This window comes from Anser cygnoides, chromosome 9 (genome assembly GCF_040182565.1).
Source record: "Anser cygnoides isolate HZ-2024a breed goose chromosome 9, Taihu_goose_T2T_genome, whole genome shotgun sequence".
Classification (NCBI taxonomy): Eukaryota; Metazoa; Chordata; class Aves; order Anseriformes; family Anatidae; genus Anser; species Anser cygnoides.
The window spans coordinates 3,620,045-3,642,663 of NC_089881.1; the positions used below are offsets into that span (position 1 = coordinate 3,620,045).

The following is a 22,619-nucleotide window of genomic DNA, read 5'->3' on the forward strand; positions in this document are numbered from 1 at the left end:
TGCAGCTTCAGGTGCTCTGGTAGGAGGTGGGAGAGCTCAGCACAAGTGAAGCATGTTGGCAATTGGTGGAGAGGTAAGCCTGGAGAGAGCTCATTGTATAATGGTAAATAACTCGCAGGAGTTCGTTATCCACTTCTCGGCTCATGCCGTGATCCTTAGCTACAAATCTTAGGTGAGCAGTGTTTCAAGTTGCCAGTAATTTTTTTTAATTTTTTTTTTTTAACCTTAGGTAAGAATGGAAGAATTAGGGATGACCAAAAAGGAATGGAAAGGTGTAGGCAAATATGGAAGGGTATGAGTAGAAGTTTAACTGCAGCATGCAAGCAAAAATTAATAGCAGTACAGTTCATAAATGGTTTTTAATGTTTTCCACTGGAAATATCAAGTGAGGCATTTTACTACAAATAACACAACTAATGTTTGAACTCAATACTTTATTATTACACAACAAAAAAAATACAAAAGTACTCAAAGCAGGTGCATAACAACACACCTTTCACTCTTAAGAGTATACTAATGATGTATTTTTTGTTTTTATTATTGTTTTTAAGAGAGCTACCACGAAACAAAGACACAAAGAAATGGAGGCATCCCAGGTTCATTCATCCTAATCATGATTTCTCTTGGGTAACAGAGATGATAGAGCCAGACTCTTTTCAGTAGTATTGAATAAAGAGGCAACAAGCACAAACTGAAATACAAAAAAGCATTCCACTTCAACCTGAGGGTGATCAAACACTGGAGCAGACTGCCTAGAAAAACCGTAGAGTCTCCATCCGTGGAGATACTCATAACCCACTTGACTGGGCCCTGGGCAGCCTGCTGAGCTGACATGCTCTGAGCAGGGATATTGTACTAGACAATCTCCGGAGGTCACTTCTGCTACTCTGTGATTCTCCATCTACTAGATATCAGTAAGTCAAACCTATCAAAATCCAGGTAACTTGGTTACTTCAGCAACACTGAAACAACAAATGGGTTAATAGAAAAAAGATCTGAAAGACTGAGTTTATTGACTACAAAACTCATGACGCAGGCACATACCATACTGGATCTTTCCTTGTCTTCAGTCAGTGCCATATTCTACAGGTGTTATCCTTGCTCCCTAGTAATAAGCACACATTGTGAGGGAATAGTTTAGGACAACATACTCATTTTTGTTAACTATATCAACAGCCTGCTTTGAAAGCAGAGAAGACAGAAAGATAACGTTTTTTCTGTCCACGACCAGCAAAAGATAGCAGGACCTGCAGCAGTATTTTTCACTGAGATCATCCTGCATCCCCATATTTTGGTAGTTCAATACAAAGGTCCAAGAAATCACAAATACTCTTCATGTGTTTTCCCACTCCCAGGACTTTTTGGCTGAAATGAATGAAACCTGAACAGAGTGCTGCATCAAGTACCCAAAAGTATGCTCCCATTCAAAAAGCTTTGCATTTTTCTCACCCAGAACTTCCTCGCTGCAATGCATTACAAGAGCATGGCTTAACTCACTGGCCTGGGGCCAGTACTTTCCCATAGGACATATAGTAAGGTATGTTCATGTCTCTACACAAATTTCTTCATGGCCATAGTTATATATTAAATATTTAAATATTTAATATATATTAAATATATTTAAAGGTTATAGCTTTTCTTGACTATATGGTGTGTCGCTGCAGGACTCTTTTCAGACTTCTTAATTTTTTAGCATAACAAGATTTAAAATGTATTACAAAAACAGAGAAAAAAAAAAGATATGGAATATAAAAAAAGACTGGAATATGTTAGTTACCTGTAATGATTATATTGCCTTTGTAATTGAAAGCACAGGAGAATATCTCATCACTGTGACCCTCTAATATCTGAAGGCAGTGTCCAGTAGCAGCATCCCAGAGTCGAGCTGTTTTATCGGAGCTGGCTGTTAGTATACGATTGCCTTTAGGGTTGAAACATATCTTTTAAAAATATAGAAAAGAATTATATTACTTAACACATTACTTCGTCTAGAAAAGGAAGCATATCTAGAAATTAAAAGATGAAAACAGAGGCCAGCAACTCCTGCACTCTTTTTTTTTTTCTGCTAAAATTAAGGAAAGTATTACACTAGTATCATCCTGGCAAACATCTGTGGCTGGAAACTTTATGCATGTACCAAGGTCCATAGACAATGACCACACTGGGATCAAGACTTCAGAATATTATCCGCCAAGATCACAATTGCTCTACAATGGTAACAACTTTATTTAAACATTATCATTATTCCAATGTAACAGATACACATATTTTATAGAGTTCTACTTTAAATAACGTATGTCTGTATAATATCCAAACTCCCATTGAATGTCACTTATTATGCAGTATGTCTTCATATTTTGTTAAACATTCATTCCCTAAATTGCATGCATTTCCAGATAATCAGATTTTTTTTGAGCACTAACCAAACACTACCTGGTTTATCATGTAATGCAATTTTGTTTAATTTCTGAGGGCAAAATGCCCATTCCCCAGAAATCAGATTCTAAGTAATAACCTTCCCAAGTGATCACAGCTACACAGAACACCTGCAGAAATAGATTGACTTCTCAGCATGCTCCCAGATCAGCAGATTCTCACTTCCAGCAGAGAAATCATGCCAGAACTGTGGACCCTGATGAGTAGTGTCCCTAACCCTCCCACATCAGCATGTATTCAGACTACATTCCTCAGTGCATCTACACTGAGTGTCAAATATTGTACTGTGTATATTAAGTGAGGAAGGACTAGCCCTTCTGAACTTAATATTCTCTCAGTAGAGTGATTATACTAGCCAAATCAACACAATCAAAGCATGTGAATTTTGTTCATAAAAAACCATCCTAGTTTCAAAATATTAACAATTAAATTACAAAATGCATCAAAAAAAGCAGCACAAATATAGCATACTAGCATGGAAGCTAATGAAAATTACCTATTTGAAAGGAAAAATGAAAACTTGCAAGCATTAAATAACAAAGTTTGTAAAATATGCAAAATTTTGGAAGTAACTAAATGCATTTGAAATTGAACTTTGGCATTCAAAATTGAGCTTGACAAGATTTTCAGTGAAGTACATGAGTAAACTTTTCAAGACCAAGTGATTTTTAAAATGGGCTTTGAGCTTCCAAGTACCTTAAGCACTTTTGAAAATTAGACCTTCTATGTATTTTCCCCACAGAAATATGTTCTTTCTCTTCCATTCCATAAATCAGATGTGCATAGAAATGAAAAAGAGTGAAGAGCAGGAGGTCCAATAGAAGCAAGGAATAAGGGTGATGGCAGAAGTCTCAGAAGGCAGTGGTCTTAACATTTCACCAAAATACTAAAAAACGTGCATATTCTTTAACAGTATTCCTGTGTCACCTAATAAGCGACAGATTGGATGTCATACACAATTAAATAAGAAAAGGTACAAATCACATACAACTTACCTTCGAAATCTCACCTCCGTGCCCTTCTAGTTTTGCAATGCACTTTCTTGTTTCTGCGTTATAGACTCTTCCTGATCCTGTTAGTAGATTAGGAGCTATTTGCGATTGTTCTGTTTAAGTATGCTTTCCAATAAGAGCATCTTAATAAGGCCAGAAGGGCCTCATCCTCAGGTTTGATTTCAAAAGAAATAGATTTTAACTCAGTTTCCCCCCAAGGATAAAGTATGTCAAAAAGGAGCTATAATCTGGCTGGGAAAGGTTGTCTTCTTAATGGTTTCTGCTGGTGAATACAGAAAACTATTTATTGTGATTCTTAAAAAATAATAATAAGCATGCAAAATTGCTGCATACCAATAACAAACAAATTTGCTTATTTCACCAACTCTTCATTGCATATTATCCTGCTGTGCTTAAATCTGTGCTACCCAAAGCAAAATTCACTCAAAAGCCACTTATCTAAATATTTAAAACACATATCCAGCCACAAACGAGTTATATTCTAACAGGCTTGATGTTAAAGGTGAATAAAGTATGAAAAATACAAAAATTTTCACTGGGGAAAACTTCCAAAGTTTAATGGAAAACTTTCTATAATGCAACAAACATAGCTCGATCTATAGTTTCAGCTAATAATACTCCACTTTGATCAAGGCGAGTTCAGAACAGAAACAAAGAAAAAGGACGAAGATGTTTTTATGCAAGTATTACAATCTTTACAGTAGTCCAAGCCACTTCACTTACCATCAGCAGAGGCCGTTGCGATACGCTGGCCAGCATAATCAAAGCAGACATCCAGTATCTCATCACTGTGACCTGTTAAAGTTGCTATATGTGCCCCAGTCATAGCATTCCACAGCTGCATAGGTAAACAAAGGTATTTTTTGGCTTATTTTGACTAATTTACTTGAAAGGTAACTAGTTGATCAATGAAATGACATGTATAGGTCTTTTCTGATGCCTGAATGAATGTATTAACATGAAACCTGGATATAAATCGATAGAATCACCGCATTTTCAGCCTAATGAAGTACTACATATTTTGTATTTCAGCATCTTGATTAAATGAAACTTACAATATACATCATTATTTAACTGAACTTCATTGACATGAACAAGCTCATATAAGAAGCTCATGGACTTTGCATTTATTTACAAATTCGTTAATGAATTATGTGTATTAGTTTAAATGAATGCTCTCACATTTACAAAAGACATAGTTTTACATATCAAGAAGCTGACAAGAAAGCTTCGGTAAGAGCTAAACAGAACAGAATTCCAAAAATACAGTAAACAAGATATAAGAGAGACAGAATTCAGGAAAAGAACCATTATCTGTCTAAATTGTTACAATCTGCTTATGCTACCTAAAATGAAGGAAGAGTGAGGTTTGGTTTGTTGATTTTTTTTTTTTTTTTTTTTTTTTTTCAAAATACAGGCATTTTGAATTCCCAGGGTAGGGAGGTGTCTGCAACACACAAAAATATTCACAGCAGATTCCAATAATTTATCTTGTGGAACGTCTTTCAAGGTATTCAGCTATTACACATGGCATGGTGGGCTTGGACCTCAGGAGTCAGACACTTAATTCCTCCATTCTGTGATTCTGCTTTGATTCTGATAAGCAAAACTCCACCTTTCTGGTAAAAACTTTTTGTATGATAAACTGTGAAGAGGTGGATTTGGGAAATATTACAGCTTTGTCTGTTCTGTAGCGAACAAAACAAGAATGCTATAAATTTGACTGCCTTTTTTTTTTTTTTTTTTAAGTGTTGGCATACCAAATTTGCCAAACTGCTGAGCACCTCAATCTCAATTTTATTTCAGTTGTGTGTGCAGTATCTGTGCAGATGAAAAAAGGACAATTTCTCACCACTGAAATGTAATCCTTTTGCAGTTTAATGCTAACAATCACAGGCATTCATCAGAAGCATTCCAACTGAAAATCTATCTCCTAGTGACCTGCCAAAAGTACATGTGATGCTTGTGACACAAGTATTAAGGGGGAAAAAGAAAAAAAAAAAAAAGAGTTAGACTCCAGGACATGAACTACAAAATAGTCCTTTATTTTTCATACTAACAATATTAATTACTTGTAACAGCCCAGGTCTGCCTTTTAGTTCAGCTGTACTGGGTGACATTTTAAACCACACAGTTAACTAATTTATAGAAAAGTTTTTTAAATAGTCTACAGTGCTTTTCTGAACGAAAACAGGGATTCACCACATTCTATATAAACTCTGACAATAAATTGTTTGCTACATTATAATGAATAGCAAGAGAGCTTATGTACCGGAGTGTCCAGTGCATACGCAAGTTCCTTACCATGCATGTTTTGTCCATTGATCCAGTGACAATGAGAGAACAGTCCCAGTTGAACTGTGCACTGCTAATCTCTCCTCGGTGGCCTATTAAAGTATGTAACATCCTACAAAAAAAAAAAGAGAATTTAGATTTTTAGTGTGTATTATGATATAACAATATAAATTATAAGCAAACTTATAAAATGGTATAGTTAAGGTGTCAAATCTTCACCACTTTATCCATCAAAGCAATTAAACGGGTAGGTACAGCTCATTTAGCATTCCAGCACTACATCAATTCCATTGTTTCTCTTTGAGACAAAGAGGCAGTGAAGAATGAAATGAAAGAGTCCTCCCTTCTGTTTCAAAAATATGTTAATGACTGTGTTTCCAGTGAAATGTGACGACTTTTCAGTGTGAGACCGATTGCTTCTTTTCATCTAGATATAAAGCATATGCAGCAAGTTTTTCCACATTACTCTCCCATTATCCTACTTCAATGAGCTGTAAACAGGGTATTTTTAAAACTCTGTATCACCAGAGTATTTAATCTAAATCTTTTATAAAATCCACTGAAGATCAAATGGAACTTAATCAGGTACTTAAAGTAAGCATGTACCCAAGTAACAGGCAAATGACAGCCAAATTGAAATATGATTTCTAATCCTCATTAATCCTAAACTCGCTGCACAAGGACTGACAAATACTAGTTCCATTAAAATCTTCAATCAGCTTTAGCTGAATAGAGACGGGTACGATTAGCCATTATTGCTTACTATGAATTAATGGCCTATAAAGCAATGAACCCTAAAAAAGATTAATTGATATACATATTAAAGGATAAGTAAATTAGGATATTATCACAATGCTAATATCATGGAATCGTTAATAGAAAACAGCTTTAACTAATGGATAAACTAATGACTAGAAAAACAACTAAATGAGTTTAAGTAACTGAAATGTTTTTATTTGTCGCATAAGATTTGTAAGGGTAACTAAATTAATATATATGCTAGATGAACACATCACAAAGCAAGTCTCCTGAGCAACTGAATTCTTTGTTTATGATAATAAAAACTTGATGCTACTCATGTTGTTTTATAGAATGACTACTTTTTCTTTCTAACAATGTGAGGCCTGCATTGTTGCAATGGTGCAGACCTTTTTACAGTAAATACAAAAATCAACAAACAGAAAACAGTTATCTTTGTTATTTTTTGAACATACTATTTGGCCATCAAGAATGCTGTTATTGTAATACCTAATACCCAAAAAATCTAATCATGAAAAAGGTTGATAAAGCTTTGATTTCTAAATTTTGAAAAGACAGCCCAGGCTTCAGGCCTCAGTGTAAATCTCTGGTGAATAATCAGAATAAATATGAACGTGTGGAACACATCTCACAGAAACCATGATCTATCAGATACACAATCAGGAAGAACCAAGAAAACAGGCGGGTGAAATGCCATATAAAATTTTCAATTTAAATGAAAAACTTGAGTCTTCTTGAGGTTTCTTTCTTGTCTACTATGTCTGCTTCCCTCAGGACATTTCTGTGTACCTACCCAGAAAAGAACTGAGGAACACAGGTACTCTATCAGAGGCAGCCAACATATTCAAAAGAAACTTCAACTATACCCAAATTTGGAAAGCAGTGTTTCTCTGTGATTCTGTGTGGTGAAGGAAGGGCACACAACCTCACATACAAGCTTTTTGCAAATCTACCTGACACTGTGTGCAGAAAAGCATGATTAGCTCACAAGTCTTTCTATCCACACCTCTTCTTTATTACTAAAGGCATCCATGCCCCACTAACATTTAGAAGGCTGAATGCTGGCCCTGGCACAATTGTACTGCCCACTTGCTAATTACCAGAATTAACAGTGTTTAAAGAATTTCCTCCTTCATATTCCACTTCCTGCTATTGCCCCTGATGTGAAGCCCACGCTCGTTTTGTAGAAAAAAGAATGCAACAATAAATCTCAAGACTTTGACTTCAGTGCAGCTTCAGACAAGAAGCTGGAAGAAGCTGTTTTCAAACAAAAATATTTGCAAGAACACCAGGCTGAATGAAGTTGAATCCAAACATCCTATTTGCTGAATGAGTGACTCCGAGGTGCTACCAAACATTAAACTGCTGAAATTGAGTAAGCTCAAAGCTTACAGAATCAAGCCTTAAATGTACACACTAATGTGTGTACGTTACTTTTTAAAATCATGATAACTCTTATTCTGAAGCTATACAACATTGTTTTTTTACTCCAAGATATCATTATGCTCACATTTTCCTTTTATTTATTAAATTCAGTGATATTTTTTTCACCTCTGAAGACACAGTATCTTTATCTTCATAAATTACTTTGTCAGTAATCAAAGCAATCATTTTATTATTCTACTTACACTGAGTTTCCAGTTGAAAAAACAAGACAATTTTTCAGGATAATACAAGATCATACTTAGCTATTACGTTATTATTTGGTGGCATAATAAAGACATTTTGTTCTCTACAGTCAGAGGGACCAAATTTTCTCCTCTTCATAAATATACATTAACATAAAGTAGTGTGAGGAGGAAAATGGACACACTGTGTTTTTTAAAGTCAATGTGACCAGACTAATTTTCTATGAAATAACACAGTCTTTATTTTACTTGAACAGTCAGTTCCATCTAGAAATTCTAGACACCTTCAAAACCACAAGTTTCCATGCTGATAAAGTATTTTCCTGTTTGGAGCTTTCTCCAGTAACAAGTGTAGGATATACCCATTCTGTCTGCCTCCTCAGTTCCCATGAGTAAATGGAAATTTAGAACAAAAATCTAAACCTGTTGCATACAAAAGCATTTGGTGAGCAGCACTTCTTTTTAGAAGAATAAAACTAGATAAGAGATGAATAGATGAAAGAATGCATAGTCCAAAAGAAGAAGAAAAAAAAAGAAAAAAAAACAAGGTCTGTAATTTGTAGCTCAACATTGTCTCTTTCATTTGTCATTAAATATGCAATGCAAAATGATATTTATTAGTACTTTAGTACCTGCCAGTGACAACTTCCCACACTGCTACTGTGTGGTCAAAGGAGCCAGTGATAATCCTATCTCCGGTGGTGTTAAAAGACAATGCAATAATTTCTGCTGAGTGCCCCTGAGAAAATTTTAAAAAAGGAGTGTGAGAATGCAAATAGAACTTTTCCATTACCTTAGTTCAATATGTAGCTTTTTCAGCAGCATAATCCATCTACAACAATTTAGTATCTTATTTACTGCCTTGTCCAATATATCACAATTTTAACAGAAAGACCTACTGGACTGTAGAATAGTCGATAACCCAACAACTGCAAAAAATCAGGCACATCACTTAAGCAGTGAGTAATTGCCAGTGATAGATAATGAATCAGATATGTGACTGGTATTTTTCCATATTTGATTTTAGCAGAATCACATTTGTTCACCAATGCATACCAAAATCAGATGATTCATTTACAGTAAGCTACAGTACAGCTTGTTACTGGTCTCAGTGGAGAGGCTTGGAAAAATTAACTTAAGCATACTTATAAGATATGGGGTCACACATTTCACTGCTCTCTTCCCTGCTCAGGACTCCGAGGAGAGAGAAAGTCGAGGAGGAAGAGAAGCCTTCTCCATGCTACAGGCCACACACACCAGGGAAGAAGCATATGCTCTACTTATTATTTAGGATTTATGCAAGATAAATGCATGGAAACAGCATAGGCCAATCTGAATGAGCAGAATCCCAGCAAACCATGTAGAGCAAAACAAAATCACAATCTAGAGGTAACTGGATGGCTTTCCTCTGCCAATGTTTACAGGAAGACGATCCATATAGATGTAGCCTCTGACATTGATTTTTTCAGAGTTTCTTTAGGCAGAAGAAGTGATAAATTACAGTATTAACAACATGTTTTAATGAGCAATGGAAGACATTCTGACCTATAACTGTAGCATCACTGAAATGAGAAAATCTGCCTTTTTATAAATAGGACTCCTTATAAAACACCATAATCTTATCACTCTTCAAGCTTTCTTAATGTTTTGTGATTGCAGCCTCTGTGGGACCACCTGGTAACAGAAATACTGCGCAAGTTTTAAAACTGTAGTATTAGTTATACTGTTAGTCAGAAAACTAAGAAAGCAAGGAACACCTTTAAAAACGTAAAGAAAGCAAACATACACTTAAAGTAACTACTTCTTCTCCTTTCTCTATATCCCATAACTTGGCAGTGGTATCCATGCTTCCAGTTGCCACCAATGTGCTTTGAAGATTAAACGATAAACATACCTATAGCAAGAAACATTGGAGAGAAAAAGTGGGAAAGATTATTTATATACCCTTTCTCAAAACAAAGAAAAAGGCTCACAATATTTCTAAACAAGACAACAGTCTGATTTAATAGTTTATGACTTACAGAAAAATTACAAGGCTGACAGTTCATTAGGAGAGCAACAAATCCTTGTCCCATAGCTCCTGATGACTACTCAAATCTAGAAAACTAATTGTCTGCTTTACAATGACATTGTGTTAAAAAGACTTACTGGAACATTCCCTGTATTGTTTTCTGAGCCTGGATTAAAATTCACTATTTAGGTGCTTCATTTTGCGTCACAGGGAGAAATTTAGTTCACAAAGTTTTATACAAAATCAGAATTGAAGCAGTTTATTAATGTATTAACAGTGCGTATGTATCTGGCAGAGAACTATATATTCAGCATCAATAGCTGTAATACAATAAACCACAGCATCAGAATCTTATGCAATCTTAACAGCAACAAATTTCTAAACACTCTTCTACAACTCCGAGAAGTTGCAGTCACACACAAACTGCCACACTCCCGCATGCTCACACGTTACCCCTCCCAGGATGTGTGGGTTACAAACACACCACCTTCTACGAGTATGTGTTCCCCTACTTGCACGCACCTTCCACAGGAGACACAAGTGCGCTAGCTGTAGGTAAACCCATGTCACTTCATATAATCTGCTGATCCCCATGCCAGTGATCAGGCATCCAAATTCACATACCCACACCTTACAGGGTGGGAAAGAAGCCTCCTTGTCGGCCATGCTGACAATCCACCAGGCAGATGCAGACTCCACATGGTCTCTCAAAAAAATGAGGCTACACTCTCTGATCTACTCAGAGATTGTGATGGTCAGGATGACTTCCGGCCATGCCAGAGCAGCTTTTCACAACTGCTGCTTTCAGTCTAATGTTTCCCCAACCTTGTTACAAATCATCTTGTTTCTCATATACTTCATTTCAGGGTCTTCTACTTCTTTATTTCAAAACTATCTTTGAAATTCCCCAGCTACTGTGCAAGTTGGTTCCCATCTAGCACTATCATTTGGGGGCTGATAGTAGCCTTCCTCTTTAACAATATCAGTCTGGGGCAAAGGCATTCCGGTTTTGCATTCCGGAAGCATTTGGTTTTGCATACACACACACTCTGTAAACTCACACTTTCAACAGGTGTCACTATCTAGGCCATTTGCCATAGGTGCCCCCAACAACATCATATTTACTTATGAAAGAGCAAGGACAAAAATTCAACAACTTCCCTAATTCATTTTTTTCACATTAAAAAAAAAAAATCATTCTCTGTAATTATTCAATATGACTGTTCTGCTAACAAGGAGTTGGAGGTGCCATATAAAAAGGAAAACAGTAGCTAAAGCCACTGGTGCACTTTCATTCTGTCCAGTTATCTTTTTCTTTTTAAATACTAAATAGCCAAGGACATGCCCCTGCCAGCAATGAATCATCCACAATAACAGCCTTCTTTTAGAAACAAGTCTCATTCAGAGAAACAGAATTTTCTGCTGGCTATAATCTTCTGCTAATTATTTGTGAGCACACCTCATAACACTTTGGGTAGTAAACTCATTACACATCGGATTAAACCGTACAGAAGTCAGAAATTGAAAGGGCCTTTAGCTAACCGATTCGTAGAAGCAAAATCACTACAAACTATCTCAATGAGCAATCATGTTCTTCATGGTAAGGGAGAACTGTTTCAGAAGTATACAGAGAATTAAAAACCTACTGAAACCAACACTGCCTTCCCCCATCGTAAAGCGGCATTTTCTCACACTAGTTATGGGGCTTGCAACTGACAATATAAATGCAGAGTGTTTCCAGAAACAGTTTCCAGAAATGCCTATTGGATAATGATTCTATAGTTACTTTTATTCAGAAGTATATTCTGCACTGAAACAGAGCGTTTTAGTGGGTTTGCCCTGATCTTTTAAATTGAAGCGCTGTGCGGCAAGACATTTGCTGTTGCTAACAGAGGAACTGGAAAGGAAATCAAATGTCTTTAAGCTTAAACTGTTTCGTTGTCATAAATCATTAACATTTCATCATCCCACATACTCTCAGTTAACATACTAAAATGGTATTTTATTTTAGAAATTGATTCTTCTGTGGCTCCAGTTGGTCCTGGGCATGAAGTACAGATCTTAGTGTGAAACACAGCACTATAAGCAATTATGTTCTTGTGTATTTAGCTCTGCAAATGAGAGGCAATACAACATATGTAGAAAAATAACAGGACAATACATTAAAAAAATCAAGGAATAAATATGTGCAATAAATTGAAAATTCAGATTGTTGTATTTTTCAAAAACATTTAAACATTTAGCAGACAAAGGAAAATGTAGAAAAAAAATAACCAACTGTATATAGTTTTTTCTATCTCATAAGAACTTTCAGAGTATCTTTTCTTTGTGCAGAGCAGAAAAACTCACAGGATCTGAATGTGTGAACAGATGTTGCAAAATGTCTGCCCCTTCCAATGTCAGCTCCCAGAGACACGGAACTCAAAGCTATTTATAATGTTGCACGGAAACAGAAAGGAGTAAGAAACATTCATCAGCACTCACAATTTCTGCAGTATGTCCTCTGAAAGTATGATAACATTTTCCTGTTTCTGTACTCCACAGTTTGCAGGTCTTGTCAAAGGATCCAGTGGCAATCTTGTCACTAAGTGGAAAAACACTGTCGTTTTTATTTGGAAGAAAAATCTCTGACTTCAAAGACAGTAGAACTCACAGAAACAATACCCAGTCTTCCAAGCGTAAGAGCAATATATTTCTTCAAACTCCCTCCTGCAAAATGTTTTAGGTTAGCAATAAATTCTATTAATTAAGTAGTGACTGCTCCTGTGCAGATTTGCAAAGAAGAGAGTGGCAGCTGTGACCTTCTCTACCTCTGCTCTCGTGCACAGAACAAAGGGCACCTGCCACCACTTCAGCCAGCGGTCACTCCCTCTGTACAAGCTTGACACAAGACAGAGGTCAGCGTATCTGGAGTTCCCTGCAGGAAGCTGCATGAAGGGGTTTCTGCTTTTGCATGCATTTTGGTGCATTCTGCCACACTACAAGATCCTAGAGTAGGATTTTACAAGCAGAAGTTACATTAATGGGAAAAATTAGCAGATAACTGAGGAGTAACTTACATTAGGAATGAGGTTATATGCGGTACTTCCAGAAGTATTTAAAAGCTATGTCATTTCATCTGAGACCGCTTGTTTGTTTATAAACTGTTACAGTCTGTTTTTTGTAAGCAGTTTTGCAAATTTCAGCGAGTGAACTCTCTTCCCACTTAAGTCAATGGAAGAGTTGTGACTAACTGCAGTTAGAGCAAGATTGAAGTGAGGTACCCAGAAAACGCAGCACGGGAAAGGATATTGAAGGCTAAAAATTAGCGGAAAAATGGTCTTTTTTAACTGAAGTTTTAAATTAAAATAGCACAAGGTTTCCATCAGGTTTTCACTCACTGTATATTGCTTCTCCACTTCTATATTACAGTCTAGTTATTGACCTCTGCACAGTTTTTTGTTATATATTAGTTCACTTGAACTATATAAAACAGTTTCATGAATTATTATTTTAAAGTAAAGAATAATATCAGAATATAAGACATTGACATAGCGGGCTCTAGGCTGGAAAAAGTCTTTTCATTCAGAAGGAAATGATGCTCCAAGTAGTGTAAGAACAAGTCTTTAACATTTAATTCCTGATGTTAACTGTGTTTTGCTTAACTGGTAAATAGGGCATCTGACAGTGAAAGTAGTAATGTGATTCAATATAAACACAGGAATTATCTTCTATCTTACTTTGCAGAGAAGCAAAACGACTTACTTATACAAAAGCTTCCTCAGGAAGCAAACAACAATGAAAACTCAGTGCCTAACATAATTTCCTTCATCTAACAGGTGGCAATTCTGACCTAGGGCAAACAGTTATTGCAGAAAACAAAAGATGCACAGATGCATATTTGACATTCATACAGCGGCACCCTGCGGATTTTATAAAAATTACTCAACATCTCTGACATTTTTATATCATGTCTTAAATAGTAATGACTATGTAACACAGTCACATACACATGTAACAAAGAGTGGAGAAATACATTTTTGTTACGACAGAAATATTATTTCTCTTTAACTGCAGCAACAGAAACTGTATTAAATACATATCTCATGTCTCACGTACAATTACATGGAGGCAGTAAGGAATGATTATTACAACATAATCTGATCATGTAGATATTATCAGAAATAAATCTGTGTTACAATACATTAAACTGGCATGCATATAGATTTATCAAGACACTGCATACCTAATGAAATTTAAGTTTTGAATTTCTAAATATCATTAAAAAAAATCAAAGCAGAAAAAATGCTTATATGTATGGCTTATACAAACAATATACAGTATCATCCTGGTGATTAGCTACAGTTGAACTTTTCCAATTCAGAATTTGAACTCTTTGAGATAGTCTATTTTACTTTAAAACTTTAGTAACAGTGCTGTATTTGCAAAATAATGCAATTAGCAATTGTTATTTATTCAGCAAAAATATAATTACCCATAAGGGTTATTGAAAGCTATTGCATAAACAACATTTCTGTGTCCCTCCAGTGTACGTAGCTCTTCTCCTGATGCAGTATCCCATACTTTGCAGGTTCTATCATAGCTTCCAGTGATAAAGCTAAAACAAAGAGAAAATAACTTCTAAATACTGTGAATATGTTACTGCTCCCGGTACATCAGAAAAGAAGTGACTTCCACAAAATTCAGCTAGCATTGTCTCAGACCCTAAATCTTTTTTTCTAAAATATTGATCAATGACCATGGAGGATCCTTTTTTATTATTTATTTAGAGATATAAAACACTTGTTTCTAATCTTTAGTGTATTTCAATTAAAATGCAAGCTGCTGCTTTCAAGACATTAAAAAAAAATGATTTGGTATAGGCCCATAGTGAAATCAATCAATACAAAATTCCACACGAGCGAAAAGTCCCAAACTAATTTATGTCAAAGACTCTTTCAGCTTTCAGTGATGCTTGCTGTATTGCCATAAAGGTGCTTCTTTGTGAAATACGGTAATTGTCAACAAACTATCATCTTGAAAGAAGAAAATGACATCCACTGAATCTCACCCCCTACTTCTTTGCATATCCCATTGGTTCTACTACAGAAGCCTAAAGTCTAATTCCCAGTCATGGCTGAAGTTGTTTGTAAATAGCACAGCTGACTTTTTTTTTTTTTTTCAGAAAGATAAGAGCACTGAATTTCATTTGCAATGTAAATTACAAATACAAGACTTCGATTAGGAATTATGTTTCTAGAATTTGAAAACAACTTACCGAGAACCAGATTTATTGAATGCTACATTAGTCAGTGGCAATATATGTGCCCTAAGGACCTGAAATAGAAGGGGGAAGAGAGAAGAAAACACTTGACACATGAAAATATATATATATATATATATTCAAAACATTCAATAGGTTAATATTTTTCCTGTGTGATGCGATCTAGGTGTCCCTGCTCCAGCAGGGGGGTTGGACCAGATGATCTTTCAAGGTCCCTTCCAATCCTTAACATCCTGTGATTCTGCGATTTCCTCCTCCTCCTGTCAGATTAGGAGTTACAGCCGTAATACATCAATCTCTAACTTAAAAAACAAACAACCAAAAAAGTCATGCCTCAGCAGGTTATTGCTGCAGATATTACATAGCATTGATTTAAAATTCTTATTTCACTTGAATGAATTGTGTTTTCCTGTTTGCTTTTCCTCCACTTTCTCTGAGACCAGTGAAGTAACCTAGGCCTTAGCTGACAGGGCAAAAACAAATGAGTGAAGGCGACATGCCTAGTGAGCTCCCTGAAGAAGAAAATCCTAACTACTATTAAGCCTTATATAGTGAAACATCAGATCCAGATGAATTGAGTATTCTGAATGTTTTATGTCATATATGGGATGCTTTCAGCTAGTATATGATTTTGCTTCTAAAAACAGGAAGAACAAAAATAAGCTGCAGCTCTATCCTATGAGGTCATGACAAAAAAGCATACAGAACAGTAACAAAGATACTTATCAAAACAAAATTCAAAGAGGGGACTTCAAATTGGATTTCTGCCTGTGTTGTTTAGATTCTGGAGGATACTGTTTTTCTAATGTTTCAAAGGCCCTTTAATCAGACAGTACATATGCTTCATGTAAATTACCTCATACCAATACTAACATATACTAAAGCCTGTCAAACAGATATAAAAATAGTTTCAGACACATAGGTAACCATAGTTTCAGACACTGGCCAATAAAAGTCAGTGTGCCAATATATAACCTGGTTTGTGTTTGAATAACCTGGCTACTGTATAATATGGTTTGCATTTGAACGACTTCCATCTATCACAAGCTGGACTCTCCTCTAAAGAATAACAATATCATGACCTGAGAAATCACAGCAACTGCTGAGTGAAGAGATGATAAAAATACAGCAGTGGTCCACTGTTCTGTAGCATCATGAATGAAGAAGGAATGACTTCTGAGCAATGCCATTTAATCAGTGACATATTACCACGGCTTCAACTTTTTGTTCTCATCTCTAGCTTTCTCAGCTGCCTGTCTCAGAAAGGAAAATAAAGGAAGCTCAGAGATCTTCAACTCAGAAGAGTACGAACTCATGGAAACGGAAGAGAAATAACAATGGTCGGGTAAAGGACAGAGACAGAGAGAGAAACAGAAATTTTCTATTCTCCTAAGAAAGTGAGACAAGTTGTCCTTTCAGCTGCAAGAGTGGGAATGGGTAATCAAGATATGGAAATGACAAAAATACTTTGTTTCTGGTTTGTTGTTGTTTTTTGAAACACCCACTGTGTACAAATGTCTGCATATAAGTATGAAAAATTATGGAAATTAATGGAAATTTGATCCATGACATTTTTAGGGCTCCATGCAGGCAAATCCGAACAACAAATATATTTAACAGTTATGAACAAAAAGGGAGGAAAATTAGATAGGCTTATGTTCAATTTCAGACCACAGGACTAACACTATTTTTTCAATGCCTACTGCTGCAGTTGCTCATCCACAGAGCTCCAAGCCTGCAAGAACTTCTTGTGCAAATGATATAATAATCAAATCGCAGGGCAATATTAAAAAACATACCTCCATTCTGCAAGATCTGTTACAGAAGTCCCTAAGATAATCTGCAAATCAGTGCAGAGTGCCATTGCTATGCAGTAATTTAAAACCTGAGAACTCATTACAATGGCTCGCTTCCCTGCAGGGTACCTAACACTGCACTGTCACCACAATTACTGGAAATAACCAAAGGATGGATTTATCTCACTGCCTATCTACTCACTTAAGATCATGCTCTTCAGCAACAGGAAAAAATATTCATTTCCAAACAACGCAAGCACTGAACACTTTAAAAAAAAAACATGCTCACACCCATATTTTGTATTTTATTAGTATCTCAGAAAGTTGGATACCCGTTTCGTTTACATGCATTAAATGGAACTGAAAATTAAACCAATTTTTTCCACACACTTCTAACTACTCTTGAGTGAAAGAATTAAGCCAGCATCAATTGGATTTGCCCTCCTCAAGTATTTCTGAACTGATCAAACATGGCACTATACCCAACAAATGACAATTACGTTATTTACACTGAAATTTAGACATACATTTGGGTATTTGTCAGTCTCGGTGAGGAACAAACTATTTTAGAAGATTGTGAAAAGCAAGGCATTATAACAGCTGAGAGCATACCTTAAATTTAAAAAGTCTTTGTTGTGTTTTAAGAAACTGTATTATAGAAAGCTCTGTTTTCAAGGTTAAATGTACAGATCTTTTGTATTATTCACTCAGGTGTGAACTGTTGGTTAGAAGAATCGAAATTACATCTAACAACATTGCAAGTTCTGTTTTTAACCAAACCAACCAACAAAAAACTTCTCCCTTCTCTCTCTATGCTGAGGACAATGATCAATACCGTAGTACTGACCAGCAATTTTTAACAGCTACACAACGCCATCTGCTGACACAATGAAGACAGAACACTTAGTTATTTCAGATTGCAACATGCCATCTCTGGAAGCAATTTCGTTTTTCTTTGCCTAAATAAATACAGTTAAGTCTGTTGTCTTCTGATAGACTGAATCCTGGATTTGAAGTCCCAAAAGGTCTCTCTAGTCGTTGCTCTTAAAAAGCTGCATTATTTAAAATACATTTACAGAGTGTTGTCTGTAAACTCAAGACCAAACTATTAATATTCGCGTATTGGTATGAATATTTACATATTAATATTTACAACTTAAAAGAAGACAAATTAATTTAGACCAAAACAGTATAAACAAAGAAACTATGACTCCCTTACTCAAAGAAAAAAAGTGTGGGTACATGCCCATACACTACATTTTTCATCAGCTTTCCAAGGAAAAAAGAATGAAGTATCTTTTTATTATCATTATTCCATTTATTATTCCAGTCCTATTGACAAGATTCACTATGGAAGGCTTATATGAACCCTAACCTTGAAAACTGCTCTTTATCCAGTTCATTGGCTCATGTCTTGGCTGGCAGAAAGTAATGACGACTAGTATTACTGTATGTACCCAAATATCTAAATCAAACTTAAGTTCCACAAAACGAAGAACAAGAAGACAAGGGTATAAAAATATTCAGGGCCTTTCCCAGCAGCTAATTATTTAGGTTCTATTTGTAGTTTTTGTTTAAACTTAACTATGGGTGTTGCTTGTCCACAGAGTTACTTGAATAATAAGGTAGTTATTTGTCTCCATCCAAAACACACCCTTGTACATAAGCCTGTGTAAATAGAGTTTAGGAACAGTTATACCTCTGGCCTTTTGGGGGAATTCCTGACAGGCACAACCAGGCCATATTCAGTCTCTGTAACAGTGGAGAGGTGATCAAAAAGACACAAGAAATTAGTAATAAAGTCCAAATGTTGCTCTCAGGTACAATACACACCTCTAAAAACATAATCACAACATTCCAATGAAACCCCCAAATCTCCAATATTATTTTAAAGATGACTCTGACCTTAAAAAGATAGAACTTGTGGTCTTCTGGTTCCCCTAGCTTCTCCTGCAATCTTCGTACTAAATTTATGACATAGTCCTTGCATGAAGTTGTGATGAGAGGTTCTCCTTTTCGAATTTCTTCTACTAAGGCTATGACATCTGTGCTAGTTATGAGGAAAAAAAGCAGATTTCATCCTCTGGCAATAGTTATGATTATAAATGCAAGCATATTATTTACTTGCAGAGAAATGAAAGCAAGAAATTAAATGATATTTATCTCATCCTGTAATGGCTTAAAAGAAATATGAATAAATCTTTCTTGGTTTCTTCTTTCCCTCTTTAGTAAGGCAGTTCAGTCAGATTTAACTTCTTAGAATTTTAGCTTAGCAAGAGCTTTATCTTCTCAATGGGTTTCCACAGAAGGTCAGACATGGGAGATGTGTATCCAAACTTGGTTTTGGAATAAATATTTAAATTACAGTGGAGTTTCGTGAATTGCCCATGAAGTAGCAACAACAAAAATTAGATGTGGAAAGCATTAAAATGATCTCTGTGTGTGTCTTCACAGATATATGTATGTTCCTGTAACTCATAATTATGGTAACAATTACTAGAACATGGTCCACAGTTCGTTGGTACTCATGGAGACCCCAGGAAGTAGTTCACAGCTAATCTGTAGAGTCAGATCTTCTTTTTCTACAATCAGATAAACTGCTGAATCCTACCCATCCATGAGATAAACTGAGGATTGACAATATGCAGCAGTGAAAGTGCAAACACACACTTATAACTGGTCCTACTGAGAAAACCTAGCCTTCCTGCTAGCATTGAAATCATCGCAGTCTAAAAGGGATTTTCTATTTCAGTCCTCTAAACAGGAGCCACTAATATACCCATAAATTAGTATCCTCTCAGTGATTATACTCCTGTTAAGTAACGCAAGACAACTTTTGTCTTTCACAAAGTGACTTGTTATGCCAAGAATACTGAGCTGGACAGTTTCAGGTAGACAAAAATAAATAGTTTTTATATTTGGATGTTTCAGTGTGCATTTTAGTGAAAGAAACATCATTCACGTCAATTATGTTTAAAATAAGCAAACAGAGTTGTATATAAACATGCTATAAAACAGCAGATACTGTTGTTGCCTGAAATAAATACTTACTCAGGGCTAAGATCAAGTAGATCTATAGATCTGGTCTTCGGCTCACCACCTTGTACATATTCCAGAATAATTCCTTTAAAAATATACGATAAACAGGTTTTAATTAGATGTTAGGGATTTTATAATGCATACTGTTAATGCTTCTGCTTGTGTTGCCCTACTGACTTAGCAGACCTACTTCCAGTTACTGAGACAAGAAGGAGGTTCGGCATTCCCAGTTAGCAGAACAACTCTGGTGTGTTTATATGATAAGAAATACTAAATATTATTACTTAAAGTAGTTATGATCCATTTTCAATTCTGGAAAATAACAAGTTGTTGGTGTTTGCTTTTCCCCAACCGCTTTTCACAATATTTCATCAGCTGTTTTCAAATAAACTGTACTGAAGATACTTGCTGCAGTTTGTATTTCCAAGAAGCCCAGAAAATGTTTTACAAGAACTGTTACATTAATTTCAGTGTTTGCAAAGGCCTATGTGCAATAACACACAGAAAACCAGAGCACACTTCCCATTTCCAAGTGTGCTCTGTCACCTCCACAAGATGTACTTTGAGCTAACGTATTAAAATGTTTAACCTCATTGCTTAGTATTCTGCCAGTCCTTGCTTTTCTGTGGGAAAGGATAAATTGGATTAATTTTCACGTCATTGTATGTAAGGAAAACGTTTAATTTGGCAGAAAGATCTGTTATCACATCACACTCCCTGGGCTTGCCCTCTCCGCCTTGTTTCGCTTCTTGAAGCCAGTCACTCTCCTGAAGGAGGTAACGATGAAGGCAGCTCGCTGGCATACCTTATCAAAGCATGGCTCTGCTCAGAGAAGCCACACAACAACCAAACGAAAAATAAGCAACAAAGAAACTTTTCACTAAACAGACCTTTATATCACACGTACACTTTTTGGTGCTAATTGCCATGACTTTTGAACTTTTAAACGCCCCGTGGCTCAGCAGAACAAGGTGATGTAAATAAACCTGCCTCGCCTACACAAGGTGCCATCACCAGTACCACCTCCGCAGCACACCGCTGGCGGACAGGAGCCCTGCAGCAGCTGCCCTGCCACCCCACAGCACCCCAAGCCGCATCACGCCACGCAGCTGCACGCACGACCCCACTGCGCGCCACACGAGCAAGGAGCACACGCGAGGAAGCCCGTGGTTACCGACAGCTCCCCACACACCCACCCACACCTCCCCACGCGGCCAGGCCCGGCCCGGCCCGGCCCGTCCCCCTGCCGGAGACCCGCACCCGGCGGGTAGTAGCGCAGCAGCAGCCGCCTCAGCGCCATCGTGCGCCGCCAGCCCCGAGCCCCGGCCCGCTGCCACGGCAACGGCCAAACAGAGCCCGCGCGCATGCGCCGCCACGCGCCGGGGCGGCCGCCATCTCCCGGCCCCAGCCGCCTCCGGGGCAGGCAAATGGTGGTGGTGGTGGTGGTGGTGGTGGTGTCCTGCCCGGGGTCCCTCACAGCGGGGCTGTGCACTGCCTGCAACAGGCGGGCAGCAGAGCGCCGATTTCTTCCTTCCTCGGTTCTCTATCATCCGGGCTTTCAACCTCTATTTCAGCAGAACTATCTGCTGTAACGGCAAGATATCACCGGAGTAGCAATAGTCAGCTGAAAGCTCATCAATATACAAAGTTAGGCTTGCTTTCTCCCAGGTGGACTGATTTGTACCTATCCCTATTAATTCTACCTGTAACTTTGTGTTGTGCGTGGGCTCGGTATTTGAACGCTTTTCTGCTGTTCTTGCAGTCGGCTCATCGCGCCCACCCTGAGCACCAGCAGCCGGAAGGGCTGCACGCACCGCATGGCCCAGCTTCACGTGTGTGCTGCGGAGATCAAGGTGTCAGCCTGAAAGCCTGAGCTGGAGTGTGCTACAAATGGCAAAATGCGGGCAGTTAAAGAGGCAGGAGTAACAGCAGGACAAATACATGACGGCTGTTTGAAAAATCAAAGAGTTGATGACTAAAGTAAAAATGTGAAAAGAGAGAACCAACATGGAACCATTAAAAGACAATGTACTAAAGAGTCAATCTTTATGCAGAAATGGCTGTAGATCATCGATAGGGGGAAGCAGTCATGCTTTCATCTCATCAGTCTCCTCATAGCCCGTATCATTGGCAAGGGGTCACTAGAACAAGGTTCAGGTCACTGTTTAACAGTACGTGACTTTTGTGAAACACTCACAGGGCTCCCTACAGCTTCACTTTGAAGACAGACCTTTGGTTCTGCACAGCTAGGAAGTAAAATACAATGGCCAATTCCAGGTTGTCTGTGAGACATGATTGGGGTTTGGTTTGATCTTTTGTCTCATTCGTATGTGGAAGGTTGGTTATCTTGAGGCAGATAGGAAATATTTTCATTGAAAA

General features: G+C 37.1%; 1 protein-coding gene across 4 annotated transcripts; it reads right to left on the reverse strand.

Moving 5' to 3' along the window:
* Window positions 1-417: 417 nt before the first annotated feature.
* Window positions 418-21,626, reverse strand: DAW1 (dynein assembly factor with WD repeats 1). Of its 4 annotated transcripts, none has more exons than XM_048063194.2 (14): window positions 21,501-21,626; window positions 20,253-20,325; window positions 19,107-19,251; window positions 15,400-15,458; window positions 14,617-14,739; window positions 12,627-12,726; window positions 9,918-10,025; window positions 8,764-8,870; window positions 5,754-5,856; window positions 4,173-4,287; window positions 3,432-3,508; window positions 1,778-1,940; window positions 1,045-1,105; window positions 418-925 (listed from the first exon to the last, which is right to left on the reverse strand). In XM_048063194.2, exons 1-13 carry the CDS (start codon window positions 21,604-21,606, stop codon window positions 1,071-1,073), a joined length of 1,314 nt encoding a protein of 437 aa, XP_047919151.1. In that variant the 5' UTR covers window positions 21,607-21,626; the 3' UTR covers window positions 418-925; window positions 1,045-1,070. The 4 variants fall into 4 exon arrangements, with proteins under 4 accessions (XP_047919151.1, XP_047919150.1, XP_047919149.1 ...); XM_048063193.2 differs by having other exon boundaries at window positions 418-962; XM_048063192.2 differs by having other exon boundaries at window positions 418-1,105.
* Window positions 21,627-22,619: the final 993 nt, after the last annotated feature.